This window comes from Phascolarctos cinereus, unplaced genomic scaffold, assembly GCF_003287225.1.
Source record: "Phascolarctos cinereus isolate Bilbo 61053 unplaced genomic scaffold, phaCin_HiC Scaffold_5;HRSCAF=322, whole genome shotgun sequence".
Classification (NCBI taxonomy): domain Eukaryota; kingdom Metazoa; phylum Chordata; class Mammalia; order Diprotodontia; family Phascolarctidae; genus Phascolarctos; species Phascolarctos cinereus.
The window spans coordinates 406011819-406037768 of record NW_027555958.1 but is presented as its reverse complement, the minus strand read 5'-3'; the positions used below and the strand labels follow the sequence as shown (position 1 = coordinate 406037768).

Genomic DNA, 25950 nt, shown 5'->3' with positions numbered 1-25950 from the left:
AATGACATTAGCTAGGTAGTGTGATAGATAAATGTTTCACTTGAAGTCAGGAAAACCTGAGTTCAAATTTTGCCTCAGATGCTGACTAACTGTGTGACCTTGGGGAGAGGCATTTAATCTTTTAGACTCAGTTTCCTCATCTGTAAAATGGGGGAAATTATAGCACTATCTCACACAGGAATGTTATAAAGATATGAGATAATATAGGTCAAGCACTTTATAAACCTTAAAGTGCTATATAAATCCTATGTAGTATCATTATTGAGGAGGACATATTGCCATCTTCATTGCTGTTTTCCCTAAAGACCACTGGGAATTTCTGTCTTTCCTACAGTTGTGTCCTCCTATCTGTGTTTTTCCCCCTAGTAGAGTGTAAGGTCCTTGAGAGCTGGAACTGTCTTGCTCTTCTGTTTGTATTCTAAATATTTATCAGAGTGCTTTTGTTCCCTATTGGTCAATGGGAGCTGGATCCAGCAAGGCTTGGAGAGACTGGAACGCCTGTCTCACCTGATACGCTACACCTGTAGCTGTTGTTCTCTCATCGGCAATTAATTAAATAGACATGACTGAAGAACATTTTGTAATATCCAAGTGTCATTGAAATGTGAAATAATAATGCCCATATAATGATAGTGATGGTACAAATAATGAAGATGCTTAGGATGCCGCAATTTCAGCAGGAAATGAGGGCATCACAGATCCTATCTATCTTTCACCTTGCGATCCTTTTTCTTCCTCCTCTGACTCCCCATTTTGTCTTTGGTCTCCAGATGCTTAACCTGTTTGTGGCTGTCATCATGGACAATTTTGAGTACCTGACCCGGGACTCATCTATCCTCGGGCCTCATCACTTGGATGAATTTGTCCGAGTCTGGGCAGAGTATGATCGAGCTGCATGGTATGTATACCTCACCATTACCTCCCTGACTTCCAGTGGGGCCCAGGTTGGAGCCCGCTGGTTGACCATACCAGGAGTACTCAGGAAAGAGGATGGAATTGGAGCTCTTCTCAAATGTGTGCCTATCACAGGAGGAGAGAAGGCCTTCATTTTGGACCTTGTGAAGGTCAACAGTTCCCTTGGAAGCCTAGATCAGGCCAGTCTCAAAGATTTCTCTCTTGCCTCCTCTTTCCCTCTGTGAGAGGTTTTTTTTACTTTTTAGCAAATAGCTAGAAAACTTTCACTATGCTCTCCCTCCCTCCTCTCCTCCAATGAGTCATTAGTTGACCTGTTTTGAATGACCTGAGACACTGATAGGAGTTTTCTAGGGGAATCAGACACCTGACTACTATGATCAGTGGCTGTAGGGAGTTGTCTCCTGCCTCACAACTTCCCAAAGTATCTGGCTTTGAGATAACTCATGAATTATATAGAGACTAGGCAAATTCATCTTCCTGTTATTCCCATAAATACTAATTGACAAGAACTGAATTGAGGGTTTCCTCATTCCTGGGGACAAAAGCTAACTGCTTTTTGTTTTGTCTCCTGGCAGGACCTTCATAGGGATATCTTCCCTGAACATTTTCATTGCCTAGAATCCTAGGGCTTAAACCGCAGAATGGGATGCAATAGGACAGTGATTCTGTCTTTAGTGTTAGGGATAATAACTGTTCTCATGGGCTTTTAAGCCTACAATTGTTTGCACTTTATGTTACTTCCCCAACCTTTGTCTATACTGACCACTGTTCTTCAATATTAGTAGTGCTACAAAGCATTGCCATATGTCATAGGAAAGGGCCACGTTGCTTCCACCTAGGACTCTCCTTTGGAGTTTATTTCAACTCAGCAGAATTTTTCCTCCTTAAAGTCTAATCATTAATGACCTGGGCTACAGAATCCTCTAATGTCTTGCCTATCACAATGGAGGAATCTCCCTTTCTGTCTGGGGCTGCTCTATGATGAATGACCTTCTTGGAGATAATAGGCATTCGTTAAATGTGGAGCATAGCTGGAACAGTCTCTTACATTGTCTTTCCCTGGTTATGCGGTGAGTCCACTATGGTTGTAAAGCAAGGAAAGTGGAGGAAGGGAGAGACACCCAACGGGTGAAAAGGAGGATATAGCACCTGTCATGCTAGAGAGAAGAGGCTTCAGGATCTCCGTGCCACCAGTTACTCTTTCCCTATCCTTCACATGCGGAAGAGCCTCATACATATCCACTTTGTCTCAGATGTCTTCCTGGCTTGGAGATCTCATCCTCTGATTTTTTTTTTTTGTATTATCTTTGGATTCAAATGCCACACAGGGTTTGGATATTCTTGTCTCCTCACTCCAACTGCTAGGAAAAGTAGAAAGCATGGAAACAAGTCCAGATGAATCAGGAGGTATTCTTGGAAAGAAGAAAGGAAGGCTCTCCATATCTATCCTAAAATCCTGGATATGACCCAAAACATACCTGTTGTCATCATAGCTTCATTCTGAAGAGATGGTAGAGGAATGATCCAGTTGGAATCAGCCAGAATGAAGACAATTTCCAGGTTCTCTTAGAAACATAAGCCCAAAGGAACCACGATTACCCCAGAACTTCATAGACAGAGAACCTACTGAGAAGGTGACCTCTAAAGCAACTTCCTAAAAGGACAGGAGGAATCTACCTTAAAAAAAGAAGGGAGAGTTGAAAGGAAGATCCTTTGGCTAAGGTTCTCTTCTGAGCATGAGATGAGGGAAAGGTACGAGAGAGCCCTGGAGAACATGGAGAACTTGAAACAATAATAATAGGTGACCAGAGCTTACAAAGCTCTGCATTCTCACTTAATCATCCACATAACTCCTTGAGGTAGGGAGGTAGTAGAAAGGAGGCGGTATGCTATTGTGGTAGGAGCACTCTGTGTGGAGTGAGAAGACCATGGTGCAAGCCATGGCTCTGACACTTGACTGTGTGACCATTAGGGAAATCACTTCAACCTCAGGCTCCTCATCTGTAAAATTGGGGCAATAATATCACCCACCTCTTGGGTTCAGTTTGAGGAAATGTTCTGTAAACTTCAAAGCACTCTGTAAATGTGATATCACTATTGCTTCCTTTTTGCAGATAAAGAAACAGAGCCACAGGGAGATAAAGGGATTTGTCCAAGATCACACAACTAGTCAATGGAGGAGCTGGATTTATGTTTCCAGATTCAATACTCTTCCCACTATACAACAGCTGTTTTATTGGGCTAATTAGGTTCATAATTGCTGAAGGAAACTTCTGATGTAAATTGGAATCCACCTAGATTGGAAAGTTGATGACTGGCTGTCTGCTGGCATGGCCTTTAACAAGATAGGGACTTATAGCCACTAAAAATATACAATCTGTACATGGTTCTCTGCTTTCCCTAGGGAGCCACAACTCTCTAGTAGGCCCAGGTGAAGGTGGCGGCCAAGAGAGGTCAGGTTCCTCTTGAGACTCCGGATAGTTCTTGTTAAACATCTGAAAGGTCATAGAATTTAAGGGTATTTGAAAATTATTGCCACTGAGGTAGTTTTGAAACATGGAGTAAGGGAGCTTCCTGGATTTATTTGAAAAGGAGCTTATTCAATCTGAAACATGGGGGGGGGGGGAAGCTTTCACACAGAGAACAAAGACTGTCTGTCTAGAAGATGCTTCATGCCAATTGTGTCCCCTGCCAATTCACCTAATGGGAAATGTGTCTCCTATAGGCCTGGAGAAAGATACTGATTCTTTGCTGCCTGCACCCAGCCCTTGACGAGCATATCTGAGCAACTGAATGTAAAATGATGTCTGAGAAAAAACAAACAGAAGAACAGCCCATTTTCTTATCAGCTTGACATCTATTTTTGGCAGCTGTCAAAGGCATTTGTTAGCTAATAAGCTTGAGATCTTAGAGATCTGACACAGATCAGAGTTGAGTTTATGCATCTGTCCAGGTGTGGTACTTTGCAGGGCCCTAGACAACTTCAGTCAGTGCAGCTTCTGTTGATGTTAGATGGGTTTTGATCTGCCTAGGAGTTTGAGTTACCTTTACTTTGGCAAGCAAGGTACTGCTTGTGTTTTGATGGTGATTAGAATCAGTCCTATAGGATCTGGAATTTCTGGAGTCCAAGGAAAGGAGACAGTGACCCTTGGGGTACCTTCTGGAATGGGCACTGGTCACACAACTCCTTAATAAATAAGCTATCATTTCCTCACCTCCATTCTCTGAGTGTCCTATTAACCCACCTGTGCTTCCTTTACAGCGGCAGGATCCTGTATAAGGATATGTACAAATTAGTACGGGTGATCTCGCCTCCTCTGGGCCTGGGAGAGAACTGCCCCTACAGGGTGGCGTGCAAGGTTTGCCTCCCAGTCCCCAGCCATGACCCGGTGATGGGACACAACATTTAACCCTTCCTTTTCCTCCTCTGCTCCACCACCACTGCGCCACACAAATGAACCCTCATGTTGCTTTCCTTTGAGTTTAAAGAGGTCCAAACCCTCCCAGAACCAGCAGCTGTTACATTTGAAAGAGGGGCACAGGGATAATATTTGGGGAGAATGGTAAAAGGTAAATACTGAAAACATTTTAAGCTACTCCTCTCTCTCTCTCTCTCTCTCTCTCTCTCTCTCTCTCTCTCTCTCTCTCTCTCTCTCTCTCTCTCTCCCTCTCTTCCTCTCTCTCCCTCTCCCTCCCTCCCTCCCTTTCTCCCTCTCTCCCTCTCTCCCTCTCTCTCCTCCTCCCTCCCTCCCTCCCTCCCTCATTCCCTCTCCCTCTCCCTCTCCCCCTCCTCTTTCTCCCACATGCAAACACTGCTCCATGTAGTGTAGATATGACCAGAATGACTCCTCCCTCTTGTATAGCTTATAGAACTCACAACATCCCAGCACGGGTCATCTGAATTTCCTGAACTGGGCACAGACAGATTCTATATGTTCACCAAACTGGCATCCTACCAAAACTTAAAGCATATTCCAGATGACTTTTTTCACTCTGCCTAGTGGCCCCTGAATAGGTGAGCACATAACCTTTTAGGCCTGAGTAGACCACCAAAGGCGAAAGTGGGCAGAAGTCTTCTTACTTCAGATGCTGTGGTCTTTCTAGAGCTGCCTTCCTGGGATGACTAGGTTTATAAAAGACACCTTTAGGACTATCAGTGAGGAACGATGAAAGCAGATGGTAGGGAAAGGACACAGACCCCAGAGTTCAGCAAAGCAGAAATGGTGGTGACAATGGTGATTGGAATGTGCTTCTAATACAGCAATTATCTGAGAAGTTCACAGTGAATGGTGTTGTTCTAGCAAAAGGTTCAACCAAATGGTTCTTTAAAAGGTTCCTAGCCTGAGGGTCCTGACATAGTATGTTGTGAAATGCCTGTGGGATCTGGGAATGTGGGACTGAGCAGGCCATCAGGTCTGCCAAGCCACTGTCTGGGAATCCAAAATGAGAGCACTGCTGGGGTATGAGGCCTTCTCCTTGCAAACCTGCTTTATACTCACCAGTTCCCAATTACCGAACTACTTCAGCCTGCCTGGTATGGAAAGGTCTTCAAAGTGCTGCAGGAAGGTGGGTGTGGGGCTCACTGAGATATAGCCCGCCATTTTAGAGGCAGCCAGAAGAAGGACGCAGGAGGAAGGAGCAAGGAAGGACACCGACTTGGGTGATGGGGAGGAGATGTCATGGGATGGGGACGCAGTGATTCCCACACTCAGAAGGCCAAACAGCTGCCTCTGCTGAGACTCTTTAAACTCCAACCTGGTGGAACCTGCGATCGCATGTCGGGGAGAGCTGGGGAGGGAAGCATGGCATGTGAGATGCTCTTCCTTCCCCTGGTTTTGTTTCTTCCATCTCCAGCATGCCATTGCACTGGTGCATGCTGGGGAAAAGCACTCCATACACAGAGCCAGGTGGAAGCAACCGGGCCAACTCCTTTGACAAGCAACCACAGCCCACCACCTTCTATGCAAGATGCTATCTTCTATTGCATAGACACCATAGAGGGGGGGATACACGATGTTCTGGCTATGGGATAAAGGGACAAAGGCATATCTGGTGTCCGGACTAGCGGAAACCATGGAGGGCCCTGATCTTAATGGGGCCGGTGATTCCCAGAGGAATCCTGGCTTCTACATTCTTCATCACCCATGGCTTGAGCACCGTCTATCCAGTTTATACCACTCTCACACAGCCCTGGGAAGTGAAAAAACAAACAAAAAACCTATTTTTTTTTGAGGGAGTTGATCAGGATGACATGGAGTGATGCTGAAACAAGAGTAGAAGCCAATTCCTTGAGAGATGGGAGAAGGGGGATGGAAGGCTCATACTGATGTTCCCGGGTCTGTGTGGGGTGTGATATAAATCCATACCAGGATGGACTCACGTGTATGATTTGCCTTGATTAACAGGTTTCCTGTTCTTTTTCTGTTTGTCCATTTTTTTTTATTTTGTCTCTTTCTTCTCTTGTTTCCTGTATTATTATTTTGTTTGTTGCTCTCTGGGAATGCCTCTCTTCCTCTCGTTTCTCTCTGCATCCTTCTCCCCACTCCTTCTCTTTCCCTCAATCCTTTCCAATCTCCTATCTCATTTTCCCACCCCTCCATGAGCAGTGGCCGCATCCATTACACTGAGATGTATGAAATGCTGACTCTCATGTCACCACCGCTAGGCCTCGGCAAGAGATGTCCCTCCAAAGTGGCGTATAAGGTAGATCAACCCTTCCTTCCTTTGGGCTAGAGATGAGCAAGAAATGGGATCCAATGGTGGGGAGGCCTGAAAATGGGGAGGACCTTGGGATGGGGAGGTGGAGGTGGGAACTGAAGGAGAGGGAAATGAGAAGAATACTGAAGACATAGAAAGGCTCATGGAGGAACGATTTCTCCAGTCACTACAGGAAGGGTATGGACCTATTATTCACAGTTCTTCAAGTATATGTGTGTACATGTGTGTGAGATTTTCTTTTAATGGTTTACTAGAAAGGCAATACTGAGGATGTAGCATATTCCCATTTCAAGTAAGCAGAACACTGAAGAGCTGTGGGACAGTAAAAAAGGACAAGATGAAAGCCTACAGCAGAATATCCTTTAGAACTGAAGGCAAGAGATATATCTTAAATTAACCTAGGAAATGAGTGAGATCCTTTAAGCAGGTCTGGGAGATATTTCACTCCCCTTTGCTGAACAGTGAGAAGGAACTATTTCTTCCTCCCTCACATAAGGAAGGTATCTTGTGCCTCATTATAGAATCAAGAATGCAAGTTGTCAAATTTCTTGGAAATATCTAAAGGAAGGAATGATGAGAAAAGGCTGTAGACTAGAGGAGTTTGAAAGACTAGCACTCTTGTAAGATGAACGGTCACTATCCTCCCAAAAAAGTCATCTCAGACAGATGAGATCAAGTCTAAGAGTCATGAAATTCCTCATAGGTTGCTGAGATAAATAATAGACAGTGGAACTGACAACATCAGGATGCCTTAAATCCTTGAGACTGAGCAATTACCACTGCATGATATTAGCTTCCTTTTAGAAAGATGTTTGCAGTATGTGTGCTTTTCTCAAAGCATTGAAGTTGAGGAAGCTAATGATTAAAGAGATTCCATGACTTTCCTGTAGTCACACAATGCAGTGGAAAGTGATAAATTTGGAGTCAGACTTTGAATACCAGTCCTTTTACATCCTCCTTGTGTGGCAAATCATTGAATCTCTCTGGGCCTCCATTCCCTCATCTTTAAATAAGAGCATTGCGTTAGATAATCTCTAAAGACCTTTCTAACTCTAGATTGAATGATACTACCTGTGATCATGAACCAGGCCTTAAACCCAGGTATTCTGACTTCAGATTGAGTGTTCTTCCTACTGCACTACTTAACGTATCACATTAAATTGGCCCCATAATGCTGGAACCTTTCTATTAACTTAGAAATACACCAAGGTTATGTTCTCCTTGCCGTGAATACTGAATGTGTGCTGGAATTATAAAGAGAGGCTAGGATTTTTCAAGTCAAAACTAGAAATAGGATCTGTGCTGCAAGACATAATGGCTAATGGAATCATTCTAGGTTGGATGTTGCATTGAGCTGTTGCAAACACTCACCTTACCACCCTGCCCTGCTAGTGTTTCTGCTGACAGCCCCATTCCTTGTCTTAATAGCTAAGTTCCCCAGCTCTGGGAGTAAGCAAATCAGAATGAGGATGTAGATTTCACTTTTAAAGTTCTGTTCTGCTTCCAAGGACCCATTTAGGCAGCTGCTCATACAACCCCTAACCCATGGCTCCTCACACATATGTCATGGTGTGGTAGCCTCTTCATTCAAATAAATCCCAGAGTTTTGAGTGCGTAGTACTCAAGTATGATGCTGTGAGTTTTGGGGAATGAGAAGTAAAGGAGAAGAGGGTATGGAGGGTAGAGGGGACTGGTGAAAAAGCTAGAAGAATATGAAAAACAAGATACTCTCTGGAAAGTGGATTTGGCCATTTCAGTTTGATCCCTTCCTTTGGGCAAAGGGAACAAGGCCTTCCCACTCCTGTCCCTGCTTTTGTCATCCTTCTCTCTCTCTCTCTCTCTCTCTCTCTCTCTCTCTCTCTCTCTCTCTCTCTCTCTCTCTCTCTCTCTCTCTCTCTCTCTCTCTCTCTCTCTCTCTCTCTCTCTCTTTCTTTCTGCCTCTAGCTCTTCCTCCATCCTTACTATCCTTTCCCCTAGATCCCGTTTGCGCTCTTTCTTCCATCTTCCCCTCCCCACTCTTCCATCTGACTCTACCCCTCCTTTGAATAAGTTGGACTTCTGCATGTATGATCATGTGCTGGCAAATTTCATCTCAAAGACTCAAAAAGGAGGCGCCAGGATTTGTCATTCTAGACAGATGAGCAAAACAAAGTCTCCCTCCTACCCTTTCCTGCTCCCAACAGAGTTCAGGGGGATTAGCAGGGGCAAGTGGGAAGCTGGGGCTGCCTTAAAATAGGAAAAGGAGCCAACTCATGCAGCTGGCTCCTCTCTCCCTTCCCTCCCATCCCAACTTCCCCTAGCCACTCCCATCAGAAATGAATTCCCATCCCTAACAGATATTCTTGGGACTTTGAGGGATTCTTACAGAAAGACTAGGGAACCCCCTTGCCAGGGAACTTCCCTTGGGATGTGGCTTCATTACCTGCTGAAGAGTGAGGAGGGGGAGAAAGCCCTCAGGACACGAGCAGGTAAGGGAAGGGAAGAGAGAGGCTTGGCGGGTGTGGGGTGGGCAATCCTTGCCCTTCTTTTTCGTCTATGCCATTTGACCTTCTCTGCACTCTTCCTCTCACCTCACCAACGGATCTTTCGCTATTTTTTTTGCCTGCTGTCTTTTTCCTCTCTCTTTCACACAGAGATTGGTCCTGATGAACATGCCAGTAGCTGAGGACATGACTGTCCATTTCACTTCCACACTAATGGCCCTAATTCGGACAGCTCTGGACATCAAGATTGCAAAAGGTAAAGAAGGGAAACACAGAGAAGAATTTCAGTATTATTTATGCAGAATAGCATTCACTAGAAGATAAGGATTTTCTCCACCAGGATGATATTGTAACAACAACAGGTACTGGTAATTGTACTGGTAGTATGAGGTAGTGCTGGGCTGGGAATCATCTGATGTGGGCTCTTCAGCCAAACAGCTGTGTCAGGTTAGGGAAGTCATTTTACTTTTAATGGGCCTCAGTTTCCTCATCCATAAGCTGGTGGTATTGGACTAAATGGACCATGAACCCTTCTACTTCTAACATTCTGGGATTCTAATAACACCAATATTTTATTTAGTGCTTTTGATCCAAAGGTTTCAGAAAGCTTTGGAAATGCTAACTGGTAGTAGGTATAGTTATCTCCATTTTACAGTTGGAGAAACTGAGGCCCAGACATATTTAAGTGATTCATCCATGGAAAGTTATTGAATCAATTCTGAAGTTGAGACAAAGGCATGCTCTCCTGACTTCTAATCCTTTGCCTGATCTGTTAGACCTTATCATTCAGTATGTAGGAAAATTCATTTGATAGGGATGTGTAGAGTGAATGGGAGGGAAGAGATGCTTGGAGGCAGGCATACTAGTTAGGAGGCTATTCAGGCAAATGGGAATGAGTTCTTGAACTAAGGTGTGTGTGTCACTAATGGGGATGGAGAATGGGGCAATCTCACTTAAGAGTATAAACAACAGGACGATATATAGTATACTAAAAAGAATGTTGGTGAAAGTGAAATATGAGAAACTAGGACTCGAACCTGGTTTTGCTATTTACTGCCTGGGTAGCCTTGGGCATATCAATTCATCTCTATGGACCTCAGTTTCTTTTTTTCTATAAAATGAAAAGATTGGGCAAGATCATCTCCAACATCCCCTTGTCATCGCTCATTTGCCTTTCTTTGACCACTTAAATTCCAAAGCAATAACTGCTAGAGTTCTGAGATGAATGTACAAAATCTTTGAGGAAAAACAGATAAAATCTGTTGCTCTCCACTGGAGATCTGGTTTGAATGAGTTTACCTTAAGTTAAGGGCCAAGTGAAGGCATGACGTGGGTGGCACTAAACACCTGCACCCTATGTTCAACTATTAAAGATTGAGAAAGGTGCTAGTTTTTATCATGGCTTCCTGGTTTTGCCAGATGTTAATCCATTTTTTTTTAAAAAAGGACACACATAATATGGGGTGACAATAATGCTTCAGTTAAGTGAAAGGACATGCACACCTCTAATGAGATATAAAGGCTTATAGGTAAAAAGGGGGGACTCTATAATATTTGAGGGTTCTATCCTTTAGCTTCTTTTGCTTCATTTTTCTTCCCCAGTAGACTGAGCCATTAAGGAGAGACTAGAACATCCAGATCTTTAGGGCCTCTGCATTATGAAGTAGGATATCCCTGAGTCATTGGAAATGAGATTAAAAATGTATTCTACCATGGTGGCAGACAGACCTTGGTGCCACTCAATGTCAAGAACTATTCTTGTGGTATAAAGTGCCATGTTGATTCACCTCCTGCCCCATCTACTCACTTTGGGGCCCTTGTCACTCCTCAGGCATCAGCATCTATTCTCTTTTTTAAGTATAATTCAGTGGATCTATGAGGAACTTCTCCAACCCACCCATGCCTTCACATCCTGTGCTATTCTTGTCTCTGTCTTCCCCTATATTGTCCATAAGGAGTTCTCTCGACCTGCTGGGGGCCTTATGCTAGATCCCTTGTCATTGCATGGATACCAATGAAGTACCAGGTTAGCCATCAATTGGCTGTCATTCTTACTTCATATTTTGATTATTTATAGTTCATTTGTTTCATTGTAGGTGGTGCAGACAGGCAGCAGCTAGATTCAGAGCTGCAAAAGGAGACCCTGGCTATCTGGCCTCATCTTTCCCAGAAGATGCTGGATTTGCTTGTACCCATGCCAAAAGGTGTGGGATCTGCTCCTGGGGTACCCTTTTCATTGTGTTTCCATCATTCAAGCAAAGCACTCAGGGAAGAAAAAAAATCCTATTACTTTAGTTTGGGATGACAAAGATATTGAGAAGATGATCTTTTCAGTTAATAGGCAATAAAGATTTCCCGTTCTCTTAGTCCAGTAAGTTGAGGTCATCTTTCTTAAGGAAGGGCATTATGAATAGAAATGAAATTACAGAAGGAAATTCCCTAACTGTAAAGGCTTTCTTTTATCATTTAACACATATGATGATGTATCAATTTAAACATTGGACACATTCCTAATAGGAAAACACTTTGAAAGAAAAATAGTACATAGACATACACTGAAAAATAATACCAATTTATAGACTATGTCCCATATTTATACAAAGCAGATTTTGGGGAAAGTGAAGCCTATATTAGAATCAATATGGCATTATTTCAACAATCTTTTGTATAATTGACAAAAATATCTTGCTGCTTTGATGTGGAAATTAGTGAATAGCATTCATTAAGTTCTTCAGTCCCTGTGCTTCAGGAGCCTACATTCCATGTGGGAGATAATACATCTGGGGGGAGTGGTAGCTAAGGAAAAAGTGTTTTGCTCTGAAGAGTCACAGAGATGGATATTGGTTCCATGGGACAGTCAGTTGAACAGTCCTTTCCAGAAGCGATGGCAAGCTGACTTGATTACTATTCTCAGAGGAAAATGTTCTTAAGAAGATGGCCAGGGTGATGCCTGCTTGGGCTTGGAGACTGGCTAGATAGAATGGGCTCTCACCAAAGAAGACAGCACGACCCCTGGGCAGGACTTTCAAAGCTAAGTGGCTTAACCTTTCCAGGGTGTGGTTACTGGAGGTCTGACTCCAGCAGCAAACACATCAAAGAAACCAAATAAACATGGTGGCATTATCATTAGCATGTCTGTAACATATTAGATGTCATGATCCCATTTATGATATAGAACTCTACAGAAATGCAGTTATTGTGAAGCGGTTTATGAAGCTTGTGAAATTCTCCTACCACTGTGTCTCTGTTGTCTTCTCACTGTTAACATCTAAGTCACCTTCTGTTTCCAGCCTCAGACTTGACAGTTGGGAAAATATATGCAGCCATGATGATCATGGACTATTACAAGCAAAGCAAAGTAAAGAAGCAGAGACAGCAGCTAGAAGAACAGGTGAGTCAAACATAGATATCTGTACAGGCTGTGAGCAAGCACACAAGGGATGAAAGAAGTCACTTGACCTTTTCCATGGGAATACAAAGTAAATCCACAATGAAAACTGCCTGTTGCATGGAGCTAGCCATGAGAGTGATTAAATCACTGGAACATAAGGGCATAAACCCCTGGAAATGAGTAGAATCCGAAGGCTCAGAGGAAAAGTCAAAGAACGTTAAGATACATGGAGGATGTCCAAAAGCCCGGTGCCAAGGAATCAGTAACAATGAATCCCACTTCTTCGGCCATGATAGTTAATTAGGCTAGTGGGTGGGTGTTTCAGTTGGTGAGAAAAAGATCAAGGGGAGGAGAAAACTAACTCTTTTTTAAAAAATTCTGCTCTAGGACATTTCCCAAATACCTTAGATATGGAAAGAACATTTAAATGGTTTCTTTCTTATTCCTTTTCCTTTTCTGCCCAGAAAAATGCTCCCATGTTCCAGAGAATGGAGCCTTCATCTTTGCCTCAGGAGATCATTTCTAATGCCAAAGCCCTGCCTTACCTCCAGCAGGACACCCTTTCAGGCCTGTGAGTAGAGTAGCTGTCATATGTTTTATTTTTTCCCCACCCATTCCATTGTGAAGTTCTCTGAATATATTGTACTAAAGATGCCAAAAAAGTCAAATTAAATCAAAGAAGAATGAATTCTTTTTCTATGGACTTAGAAAGCAAACTTCAAGATCTCAAAATACTTATCAGTGTGATAGGGAAAATTACCAAGTAGATTTAATGCTATTGCCAGTTTCTCTGGAAGCAGAAAGAATTGGCACACTAATTTTTTAATTGGAGCCCTGACTATCATTCTGTAATAGTTTGTTTTTAGGTTAAGATTCTATGCTTTGGTTATAACTTATATTAAAAAAAAATCAGTGAAGGGCAGCTAGGTGGCGCAGTGGATAGAGCACTGGCCCTGAAGTCAGGAGGATCTAAGTTCAAATCCTGTCTCAGACCAGACACTTGGCACTTACTAGCTGTGTGACCCTGGGCAAGTCACTTAACCCCAATTGCCTCACCAAAAACAAAACAAGAAAAAAATCAGTGAAGCAGCAAGGTGGAAAAGTATTGGAAGTCATTGTACCTGAGTTCTTTGTTGTTGTTAGTGGTGGTAATGTTTTGTTGTTTCAGTTACATCCAACTCTTTGTAACCCCATTTGGGGTTTTCTTGGCAAAGATACTGGAGAGGTTTGCCATTCCCTTCTCCAGTTTGTTTTGCAGATGAGGAAACTGAGGCAAAAGGGTTAAGTGACTTGCCCAGGGTCACACAGCTAGGAAGTATCTGAGGCTGGATATAAACTCAAGAGGAGGAGTTTCCTGACTCCCAACCTGGCACTCTACCTACTGTGCCACCTAGTTATTCTTTGTCTAGCTCTGTTACAAATTATAAGTGCAATTGTGAACAAATCACTTAGCCCGTATGTGCCTCGGTTTTGTTTATCTGTTCTTTTTTTAAATCCAGACACTGATTGATTACAGATCAGAGGCTCTTTAAGGTTTCTTAAAAACGCTATAAAAGTAGTTGGATAAGCTAGGTAGCTCAGTGGATAGAGCACCAGGCCTCAAGTCAGAAAGACATAAGCTTAAATTTGACTTCAGAGACTTACTGCTTATGTGATTCTGGGCAGGTCCCTTAAACTCTGCCTTGGTTTCTTCATCTGTAAAATGAAGATAATAATAAAATGGGGATAACAACACCCGCCTTCCAGGTTGTTGTGGGGATCAATTGAAATAATAGTTGTGAAGCACTTAGACCACTGCCTGGCACATAGTAAGTGCTATGTAAGTATTAGCTATTGTTAATATTATTATTATTATGGTTCTAATACCCAGTGAGGAAATACACGGTCCCTAGTTGACAAGCTTTCACGAATCAAACGAACCCATTAAAAGAATTGTATTTCAAACAATTAGCTCATTTGTAAGATCAAACATCCAGATCTAGAAAGGTCCTTAGGAATCCTTTATGATCCCAACCTACTCATTTTACAGCTCAGGATGCGGAGGCCAAGGGAGGTTAAATGATGCGCTTAAGGCCACACAGGTAGCGATTGGTAACATGGAGATTGTTACTAAGGTTCTATGACTGGTTCAAAACTCTTCCCCCTGCACCAGGCTGCCTTCTGATAGGTAATAAAGGAAGCTTAAAAAACAGTCCTAGTTAATGAATTTAAAAGCACCATAGTATTGTGGAAAGAACACTGGTTCTCCAGTAGAAGGACCTGAGTTCAAATCCTTCCTCTGACCTCATCTATATGGCATTGGACAAGTCACAAGAGTCTGTAAAATAAAAGAGCTAGATTAGATGACCTCTTAGGTCCTTTCGGGTCTAATCTAAGGTTCTATGAGCCTATGATTTTCTCATACTTATTTCATGGTCCCAGATGTTAGACTGCTTCATCTTTAGCTGTGGACGCTACTAATTTTAATATGCTTTTCTTTCCTTTGTCTTAAATGAAATGCCTCCCTACTATCAACCAATTCTTTGGAACCTCTGGGTACGTGCTATGGAAGGGTTTTCTTGTTTGTTTTAGTTAAATATGGTCCCATTTCTATTGGAACCTGCAATCTCCATCCAAACTGCCCTGCATACTGGTACAGTATGTCTTTATTGTAGTCTTCTTTGTCCTCCAACGCTGTCAGAATGCCATTGCTACTAGTTTGGGAACTGGGAGCCAAGGAGGAACTCAAGTAAAGCAGATCTAGATGCCGGGGGAAAGAGTGAAGAAAGAGGAAAAGAGAGGAAGGAGTTAGGTTTGAGCCTTGTTTGTTCTTTTTATTTTAAGAAGGTTTGAAAGTCAATATTTTGTAGACCAGTAAAAATCTCTCAAGGACCAGGGCCGATCCAAGAAAGGCCAGTGGAGAAACATAGTTTTGAATGATGACAGTACCGCAGAAGCCACCTGGGCAGACCGCCATTATTCTGAACGTTGCATTTGTTTTAACGTTCTCAATTGTTTTTGTTTTGCTTTTGCTGCCTCTTAAGACTATTCTCCTTTAAAAGGGAAAGAGAGAAAAAGGCCTATGACTAATAAACTCACACAGTGATCACTTAATCAGCCCTGTGCAGAGCGAGGCATCACACCCCCCTCTGACAAGCACTGTTTGAGAATTGTTGCTCACCTGTAACAAGTAACAGGTTATCTCACCTAAGCGCAGAAGTGGTCATGTGACTAGAGTAATATGGATATCACCTCTCCACAAGAGCTCATGGGACTCCAAGCCCTCCCTGTCTAGACTTCTGGTTATCTCATCACCTTTTTCTGTGAGAGTTAACTTACCCAGCAGAATCTCTTTAGCCTATTTCCCATGAATTTACCTGCTCTACATACATGAGAGTATAAATGAGAATTTTCTATATTAGCTTACACATATCTAGATTTTGTATCTGATGAAAAGTACATATTTCATACTGCATGCAACAGGTTCCTTTATGGGTTTAAAAGCAAGGAGGAAATATTTCTCTGGACCACCTAGATTTTGGATGTTTTGCTCTTTCTGGGTCCCAATTATTCAGAGAGATGAGACTGTATCATAGTACTATATATCCAAGGGCTCTCCCACCAAATGGGAATTCTTCAGAGATATAATATTTCCCCAGATATCAGAAGTAGCCTTGTGCTTTCTTCTTTCACTTGCCTCTGATTGAAGCTCTTCCTAGGAATTGTTGGAAAAAAGATGAGTGGCATTTCATCAAATTATATACTAAGCATCTACCTATGAGTTTGCTCATCTGAAAATGGAAGTCAGGCTAGACGACCTCTCAGGCCCTTTCTCTCTAGGTCTTAAATCTTAATATGATCTTTGACTTTAAATATAAGATCTTTTTTTTCAGAATCTGTGATCAAATATTGTGACCCTCCTTGGAGGCAAATTTAGGTCATTGGTTCTCATATGGTCCCTTCTCTTTCTGTGATTCCAATAATAGATCATATGACCCATGTGGATTTTAAAAAAATGTTGTTTAGTGGATCTCGGTCGTGATCTAATATTTTCTTCAGGCACCAAAAGAAAGCTCTCTGGTACATAGGGAAATGGTTGGGAGTTGTGATGTCCTATGTCCTCACATTATTCCTGGTAGACAGATAGACCATTGCTACCTTCTTACATGATCCAGAAATTGGCTTCAGTTTCCTAAACAGGTTGGGATGGCTACAATAGTAAGTGGTGATAGTGGTTGCCAATGGGAGACAGATGCTCGTGGAAAGTTGGCTGGATCTGGTCCTTTTTGCTCACTAGCTCAGAATTGTTCATCCGTACTGATTGAGAGTGACTTCAGACTTCAAGCAATGGGCCTATTAGCAATCACAATACTACAGGACTTGAGACTTCTTGCTGTTGTTTCAAAACCTACCAAAAATATCCATTAACTTACTCAATTCCTGTGTCTTATTCCCATTCCTTGCTCTTTCTCAAAAATTTCAGTCAAGTGCCTCACCTCGGTAAGCCCATCTCTGAAATTCCTGCTGCCTATTCTGTGAACAAAAAAAAAGTCTAAATGTTATGTCATGCCATCAAGAATGCTGACATAACAAAAGTATATCGCCCTTTCTGAAGCTGAAAAATAATAATAATAAAGATCATGACTGCTTAATATTTAAACAAACTGTTCAATGTTTAAACAGTGAAGTTCTGCTGGGTGTGAATACCGAATAGGAATTGGTTTGCAATCTAACACTGGCCTCCCATATGGCTGGGTGTTATAAATGATGTCATTTGTCACAGATATGTTAGCTGCCAGCAGAAGACTGCTTGGTGCCAAATGTAGGTTGAAAACAGGACTTTTCTTCTTTTCGATGTATTTCCCATCATCCCTCCTAGAATCCTACAAGACAACAAGCTGCCTATCATTCCCAAGGGCAATCTTTGCTTTTAAAAGAACAGGTATTATTAGTACTTTCAGCGCAAAGATTTTTGTCATTCTCCCTCTGAATTGTTTTTTTTTTTTCCAGGAGCAGTCGGAGTGGGTACCCGTCTATGAGCCCACTCTCCCCCCAGGAAATATTCCAGTTGGCTTGCATGGACCCAAACCATGGGGAGTTCCAGGAGCAGCAATCTCTGGTGAATGAATGAGTTATATTACCTTGAGAATACTCTTGGTTTCCTGGTCCCTACTCTCTCTTTCAGGTTTTGTTTTCAGGACTATGATCTGTTGGAAGCACCATTTGGGGTATCCAGCTGAGATTTCCCCATTACCTTTATGACCACCCCCATATTATCCCAGCTGGATTTTTGGCCTATTCTCTGACCAAATGCTCATCTCACCAGGCCTTAAAAGCCCAGAACCCCTTTCCCTGCCACAAAATAGTACATTACTTCAGTTCAAGCTGTCTTGATTTGTGCCACTGGACATTAGGAATGAAAATAAAATTGAGAAAAATAAAACCTCTTGTTTTATGGAGGTCTTCAGGTGAGTCACCATAAAAAATATAACTAACAATAGCCAGATGCTACTTGAAAGAAACTTCAGAATATCTTATGCCAGCCCCTTGTTATCAAAGCATTTCTTTGCTCATTATCAGTAATGTATAATATGCAAACAGTGACTTTTTCTACACTATGAAGTACATTGAGAATTTCTTCTTCAGGGATTAAATTCTCTTGATCATTTGGCTCAGACTTAAGTAAGGTCAATAATTCCTTGAGGAATTTGAATCCAAATGAGTTTTTGTCAACATTATTCCCAAAGAATAGTGCTGAATTAAGCTAGAACTATTCAGTTTTAAGGAAATCAGATCAGAGATAAGGAGGGGGAGGCTTCTTATTCATAATATTATCAGCTCCAGTGAGCAGGCATCCTCTGCCCAGGGGATCAAAAGACACCTTCAGGGAAAACAGCAGGGTATCTTGATCTATAACAATAAGAACAACTCTCTCTGCAAGGTTCTATATAAATAGCCTTCCCAGGTGAATTCCAACTCATCCTCAACTTATAATTATAACTGGACTGTTTCCTTCTCTCCCTCCATACTCCACCTCAGTCTCTGGCCTGCCTTCTTTCTGAGTTTAGCCTAGCAATGGCCTAGATGGATGACCCATACTTGTTGTATCTGTAATATGGGGGTACTTGTGCCTGATTTCAGGCAAGTGTGTGGAATGTATGCTTAATAGAATGGTACATCTTAGAAATGGGAGAGATCTGATCTCATCCCTAAAGGCTCAGGCTGACAGAACAACTCTTTTTCTGTGACAGCTAAGAGAAGTCGTGAAATATTCATGGTTGTGTGGGGGAGAACATGGTAGTTATGTCAGTCACTCTTAGTGGCTGGTCAGCTCTCCCAGACATACCCAAGCATCTCCTAAAGCTACTAAAGATGGTCAGGAAGAAAAAGTAGACTCCATGGCTTCTTCCTACCCTTCTCTCTTGAGACCTTCAAACCAAGACCCAGGGAATATTTTTTGTAGTTCATTAAATTCTACAACTCTCATATTTATCTGCCCCTGTTGGTGATGTATCTGTTAAAGATAATTCAGCAATGTATCCTTTCTTTCACAGGGTGACTTCCTTTATTCCACAACCTCATTTCAGCTGACTGGCTGCCCTGGGCTGAACCATGGCGCCAGTAGCATTTGGATTTATGTCTATCTCATTGTTAGTGCTGGTGTCTGTGATTCAGATTCAGATCTCAGCCTGTGCCACACAAAAGCCACTGTGCAATCTGCCCATCACTGCCCATCACCCCACAGCCTACCCCCTCCAACTTATGTCCACCTTCTAAGGCATGGCCCCAATATCCATGTGTGTGTTTTATGTATGACATGTATACATATGCATGTGTCTCTGCATCACCTTTGCTCCTATAGGGCTCTGGTGTAGAATACCTGTATATTTGGAGTCGGATGTACGTGCTGTTTAAGAGTGTCTAACAACCTCTCTCTAAATTCCCATTATGAACACACATTGCACCTCCAGTGAAAGTAACCTTCACTAATAACTGAAGCCACACATCCAAATGGTCACAGAGACTGCCTCTGTGCAGAGGATGTCAATGGTTCTCTGAAGCTATCCTCTTCCTGGTGATTTCAATTCTATATAGAAGAGGACCCATCCAAATTCACACGTCTTCTATACACATATCACTTCTTTATAGGATGTTACTTCATAATGAAAAAAAATATGCCTTTTCTAGGAATAAATTCCTAACAATATACATTAGCCTCTGGTATTCCTTTCTCTGTTGATAAAAGCATACATTCTTGAGGTAATCCTCTATCACTCTCTGATAGTAACATGTGGAAGCTACAGAATTTTTCCCTTTCTTTTTCCCAAGATTGAAACACTATAATCAGATCATTTATATCTTTGACTGAATTTAAGAACTGGTAGAATCCAGTCAAACTTTTGAACAAAAGAATTCTTCAGATTTAAATCTTTAAAAAGCCAAACACCACAGCCAGATTATGAACTTTTGCCACATTTTACAAGTATTTAAAAGTATTTTTACAAATGTTGAAAGTATTAAATTAAAATTTAAAAGTACTTTGAAGTATTTACCAAGAAATAAATTATTTTGCAAAATGATAGATACATTTATACACCGAAAGAATGTTGATATTTGACTTTCTGAGATGACTCTAACCTAATTATTTTTCACCTAATGGTCAGCCATCTATTGATAAGCTTCTATACAACTAAGTTGGTCCTTGTACAGAAAAGATGATATGGCACCGGAACCATACTAAAAGCCTTGCCATTTTGGTAGGACACGCCTAGATATTGTGTATACTGAAAGAGTATTTGAGGAGCTGTGACTACCTCTTTGCCATGATGAAGCTTTTGAGTGGGACTTTAATGAAAGATAAATCCAGAAATGATTTGTGCACTGAAGTGCTTTGTGCACATGTGTGTGCGCATGCACACACACACACACACACACACACACACACACACACTGAAATTCTTAAATGTATTGATTCCTTCCTTAAAGCCATTCCCGGTATGGTAGAGGCAGGATCATTAGCTGAAAGGGGAGATGCAATAGGATTGAACTAAGTCCCACAAGCTTGGCTGTGTGTTTATTTCCAGGAGCCAGAGGTTAGTGATTTAAAAATCGTGCAGCCCTCTAAACATGGCAGCTACCTCCCTTCGGACACCCAGGAGCATGCAGTATCTGGGAGGGCATCATCTATGCCACGCCTGACTATGGATCCCCAGGTAAAATGCAACCACCACTCACCCTATGCAATAGCAAGACAGGCTATGATGAGTCAGTTGCCTTTGAAATAACATCTGACATTTTTCAGGTGAGATATTACCTTCTCATCAACAAGATCCTTCCCAGGAGTCTTCTTTAGTTGATCCTGTTTATCAGTCACTGTTTTTCCAGCTAATATCAAATCAAATAAAGTAACTTCCACTGAGAAAGACCAACCATCTCCTTGACGGGCTATTGACCATCAACAGTTTAAAACATATTAAAGATTCTCAGAGTGCAAGCAAGCCACATGGAAAATACATTTTAGAGGTTTCCTGCCTCTTTTTCTAATCCTTTTTTTTTCCTTTTCCACCTTCAGTCTACACACACACACACACACACACACACACACACACACACACACTCATACACACACAACTCTGCACTGAAACTGTCCTAAAACAGTGCAGCTGCATCTCATCTCTTTGTCTGTCTATCAGCTCTTTTCTTGTGTCTGTCTGTCTTACATCGTTTTGACAAACAGAGATGAGAAGTGTTTTTTTCTGTTGTTGTTCGGGTTTTTGTTTTTTCTGCTTTTGAGGAGTAGGTTTGTTTTCATGTCTGTCACAAGGCAGAGAACCATGATTTTAATGGTTGAGTGGGACAGAATAGAGAAGCTGATTTTACAAGGCCAAGAGAGGCACATAGGCCTTACTCCCTTTTTATGATAGGCTCGCTTTGGAGAAATCAGCTGACTCAAAGTCAGTTTCTCAGAAGAGGAAAATGGATGTTTCAAAACCATGGTACCCCCATGACCCAGATTTTTAAAAAACTTTTGTCCTAATGTTTCATAAAGGAGGTTCAATGTATTCTACGAGTCCAGGCTTAGCTGTTCTGAGGGATCATTAGATGGGAATCCTGCATAGTAGTTCTCTGTGTTCTGTTTAGCTCTCTCTCAGTACACACAGCTTCTCACTTTCCTGAGCATCAAGCTAGCTCCTGGACCAGTTCCACTGGTCCTCTACTACGCTAAGATCCTAAATTCATCATCTGGTACTTCCTGCTCATTCAGCTAATTCTGAGCAAAAGAGACCATGAAAGAATCTCTCTTTGAGGCTACAGACTTTAAATCTGCAACAATCCCAGATATTTGCTGGATTATTTTTCTCTCTTTTCTTACCCATCCTGCCCTCTAGTAAGTAATCCAGGCCCTGTATTCTCTTTGGGGTCATGCTTTCAGGTGGTGACGGACCCAAGCTCCATGAGGCGTTCCTTTTCCACTATCAGAGACAAGCGTACAAACTCCTCTTGGTTAGAGGAGTTTTCAATGGAGCGAAGCAGTGAAAACACCTACAAGTCCCGCCGACGCAGTTACCATTCTTCCTTGCGCCTGTCAGCTCACCGTCTGAATGCCGACTCAGGTAAAAAATATTTTTGGGCTCTGGTCAGTTCTCTGGCTAAAAGAGGTTTAGCAATTTCATCCATCAATGAGTCTCTTCCTTGAAGAACCAGCTCTGGTTTGGGGTCCATTGGTACTAGAACTGAATTCTTTCAGAATGTAAGAACTATGACCAAAGATAAAATGGCGGGGTCAGGAATGTAGTTCTGGAAGAAAATTTTTTTCCAAAACTTTTCCTTCTCATCACCTCACCCCTAAAATTAATCTGAAATTTTAATCAATTAACATCTATTAGATGCCCGATGTGAACAAAATACTGTGCTAAATAAGCCCTGGAGATAAAAAAATGAAAAATGACTAGTCTCTAGACTAAAAGAACCCAGGCTTACAGAGCTAGAGTTGAAAGGACACTTGAGGACAGTGAGTCTAATCCTTCCATTTTGCAGATAAAAAAGTGGAAGCCCAAAGAGGTTAAATGACTTAATTCATAAACCTTTATTAAGCACCTACTATGTGCCAGGCACTGTGCTCAGTATTGGATTTTGCCTAGAATCACACAGCTAGTAAGTATCTAAGAGATTTATAGTCTAAAGAATATGACACAGATACGTATCATACAAAATAAAATAGGAGGGTGGTGTAGTGCTCTAGGGAAACGAGGAAAAAGGGACTCAGAGAAGACTTTCTGGGGGACATGGCACAGGAGATGGAGCCTGAGGAGAAGACAGGCTTATCATTTTAGCAGGTAGAAATGAGGAGGAAATCATTTCTATACATGATAAAACAATATGCATGAATGCACAAAGGTCAGAGAAGACAGACCAAGATCATGAAATGTAGTAATTGAGAATATAAGTTCCTTGAGGGGAGGGACTGTTTCAGTTTTATCTTTGGATCTCAGGTATATAACACAATATTCTTGCATAGAGTAGGCAATTAATAAATATTTAATTGAATTTGTTGGAAGTAAGTAGAGTACGTGAAGGGGGAATGGTGTGAAATAAGGCTGAAAAGGTAGCTTGGAGCTAGACTGAGTTTGGACTTCATGGCAATTGGGAATTTTGAAAAGCTTTTTAAGACGTAAAGTAACACAAACTGACCTGTCCGTTGAGAAGATGGTTTTGACAACTAGTAAAAGAATGGATCAGAGAGGGGAGGCAGAAATACCAGATATTAAAGTCATATCCTAATAAGATTCTTATCTAAAAAAGTAGTTTGTTTTCCTAAGCTGTTGTTTTTGTTCAGTCGTTTCGGTCCTGTCTGACTCTTTGTGACCCCATTTGGAGTTTCCTTGGCAAACATACTGGAATGATTTGCCATGACCTTCTCTAGCTCATTTTACAGTGGAGGAAACTGAAGCAAACAGGGTTAAGTGGCTTGCCCAGGGTCACACAGCTAGGAAGTCTGAGGACAGATTTGAACTCAGGAAGATGCATCTTCCTCCAGGCCCAACACTCTGTCCACGTGCAATACAGCTGCTGAACCTAACCAAAGACTCCATTTATCTAGTTATTAATTGTTAGAAAACCCTAGAATGATGGAACTGAATAGGAACCTTGGAGATCACCTTGTCCAACCCTTCAATTTGCAGAATGAGGAAATGAAGGCCTAGTGAGATTGTGACTTACCCAAGGTCATGCAAGCAGGAAATGGCAGAGCTGGGACTAGAGATCAGGCTTCTAGATCTCCTTCCAGGGCTTTTTCTACTGTATCTCTTGGCATAATTAGTTCATAGAAACTTTCTTCCTACTGCTGGTACCATCTTAACCATAAAAGATGTATGTTTGCATAAGACACTGAAAATTCCTGAATAGCATTTCTGGCAAACAAAAACACACATCTTGTACCCTAGGAGAATATGGCTAGTGTAAAAGGGAAGTAAAACAGATGGCATTCTGTAAAGTGGAAATATCACAAGCTGGAGACTTTCAAACTCTCCTGCTTACCCCAAAGGTATTTCCTTTCTGATCCTTCTTTGCTCTCAGTTACAACAGATCCCATGTTGACAAGAACTGAAATCCTTCTAGGGGCCCAATTCCACATGACCAGTTAAGGTTTGTCTTCCCTTTTCAGGAGCTTCTTCATGTTCAGTTATCTCTGCCCTCTTCAACAGGTCACAAATCTGATACCCATCGCTCAGGAGGCAGAGAACGTGGTCGATCCAAAGAACGTAAGCACCTTCTGTCTCCTGATGTATCCCGCTGTAACTCTGAAGAACGGGGTACCCAAGGTGACTGGGAGTCTCCTGAGCGACACCAGTCTAGGTCACCTAGTGAGGGCAGGTCTCAGACATCCAACAGACAGGTGAGTATGAAAAGCTGGCACTTCAATAAAAGGGACAGAAGGGTTGGGTTCATTCTAGATATGTGCACAGGTAATAATACAGACTGCTTTTGACCATTGAGGTTCACAACTTCCTACCCTTGGGGGAACCTAAGCCTCTACAATCACAAGTACATATCACTCAAAACTACCATGTTCGAAAGTATAGTGTACCTTGCAGAAAACCAAAGTATTCCCTAAAGGATGAATAGAATGCCATCTTGGTAGTCCCAACTATTGTTAAAGTTTAAAGGGACAGAGTCACAGCAACATGACTCCAGTGAATCTATGCCAGACTCAGCTAATAGGATATCCTTTGGTTAAGGAGGTATCTTTGCTGCTCACAGAATCTCAGAAACTTCAAGTTGGAAGGGGGCACCTAGCTTAACCTTTACCTGACAAAGAAGCCGGTCCACAGCATCCTCAACCAGCAGTCATTCAACCTTCACTAAAAGACTCAGGTGAAGGGAGAACCTACCGGTTTCCCAAAGCAGCACATTCCATTGGGTGATAGTTCTAATTTTAGAAAATCTTTCCTTACATCAAGCCTTGATATGTGTCTCTGCAACTTCTCCTTGCTCCTATTTCTGCTTTCGGGTCCAAGCAGAACAAGTCCTTCAAATCCTTGAAGAGGGCTATCATGCGCTCCCTAAACTTTCTTTTCTTTAGGCTTTTCAATCATTCCTAATATGACATAATCTTAAGACTCTTCATCATCCTTGTCACCCTCTTCTGCATACTCTCCAGTTCATCAAAGTTCTTTCTAAAATGTGACACCCAGAAATGAACACAATACTCAGGATATAGGCAGATCAGGCAGAGATTACAGTGGAATTCTCAGCTTCCTTGTTCTGATAAAACAAAAAATAACAATTTGTATCATTTCATATTTAATCCTGGTAAGAATGAGAATTCATTGTTCAGACCAGTCCTGCTTATTAAGTGCAAAGCAACTTCATTGATCTGTGTCTCCATCTAGTCTAGAATAAAGAAGATGGGGGAGGACTACAAACTAGAAAGTCCATTCGCTAGCCAGAGCTCCTCTTGTCTGATTCCACAGTTTTATGGAAATAAAATTTGTGTCCCGGTTTGTAGCCTTTCTGCCTTCTTGTCCCTGCCTGTTACTGAGGAATAATGGGCCCAGAGAGAGAAAAAACCTAGCAAATGGGATCCATGTTCCTAAGGATCTTCCATGAGAAGGCTGATCTTGTAAGAGAACAGGGGAACAGGAAGATAATATACCAGAGTCCCATTCATGGAAGACCTAACAGTGTCAGAGAGAGGTGACATAGAAATCTGTTCAGGGAGCAGTTATGTGTTCTGAGGAGTCAAACAGGGTCCATGCCCTCACAATGGCCAATAAGAGAAAAGAGCTCCAGGTGAAGGTATTGTAGAGAAATCAGTGGCATCTAGAAGTAACCCTGTCACTTGCCACCCAAACTTAGAGATCTTTAGAACTCCTCTCTACCCTGTAACATGATTCTTCTCTTCTCTTATTCTTTTAAATGCCATATAACTATGGCTTTCTCTCTCTCTCTTTTCTTTTCTTT

General features: G+C 41.9%; 1 protein-coding gene across 1 annotated transcript in view; it reads left to right on the top strand.

Moving 5' to 3' along the window:
* CACNA1E (calcium voltage-gated channel subunit alpha1 E) overlaps nucleotides 1-25950 on the top strand; it is a 405939-nt gene that overhangs the window by 370000 nt on the left and 9989 nt on the right. Inside the window, 10 exon segments of the mRNA XM_020984357.2 lie at nucleotides 771-898; nucleotides 6522-6618; nucleotides 9267-9372; nucleotides 11213-11320; nucleotides 12407-12507; nucleotides 12972-13078; nucleotides 17497-17605; nucleotides 20571-20699; nucleotides 21920-22100; nucleotides 24192-24382. Of these exon segments, the coding sequence (XP_020840016.2) occupies nucleotides 771-898; nucleotides 6522-6618; nucleotides 9267-9372; nucleotides 11213-11320; nucleotides 12407-12507; nucleotides 12972-13078; nucleotides 17497-17605; nucleotides 20571-20699; nucleotides 21920-22100; nucleotides 24192-24382 (1257 nt within the window).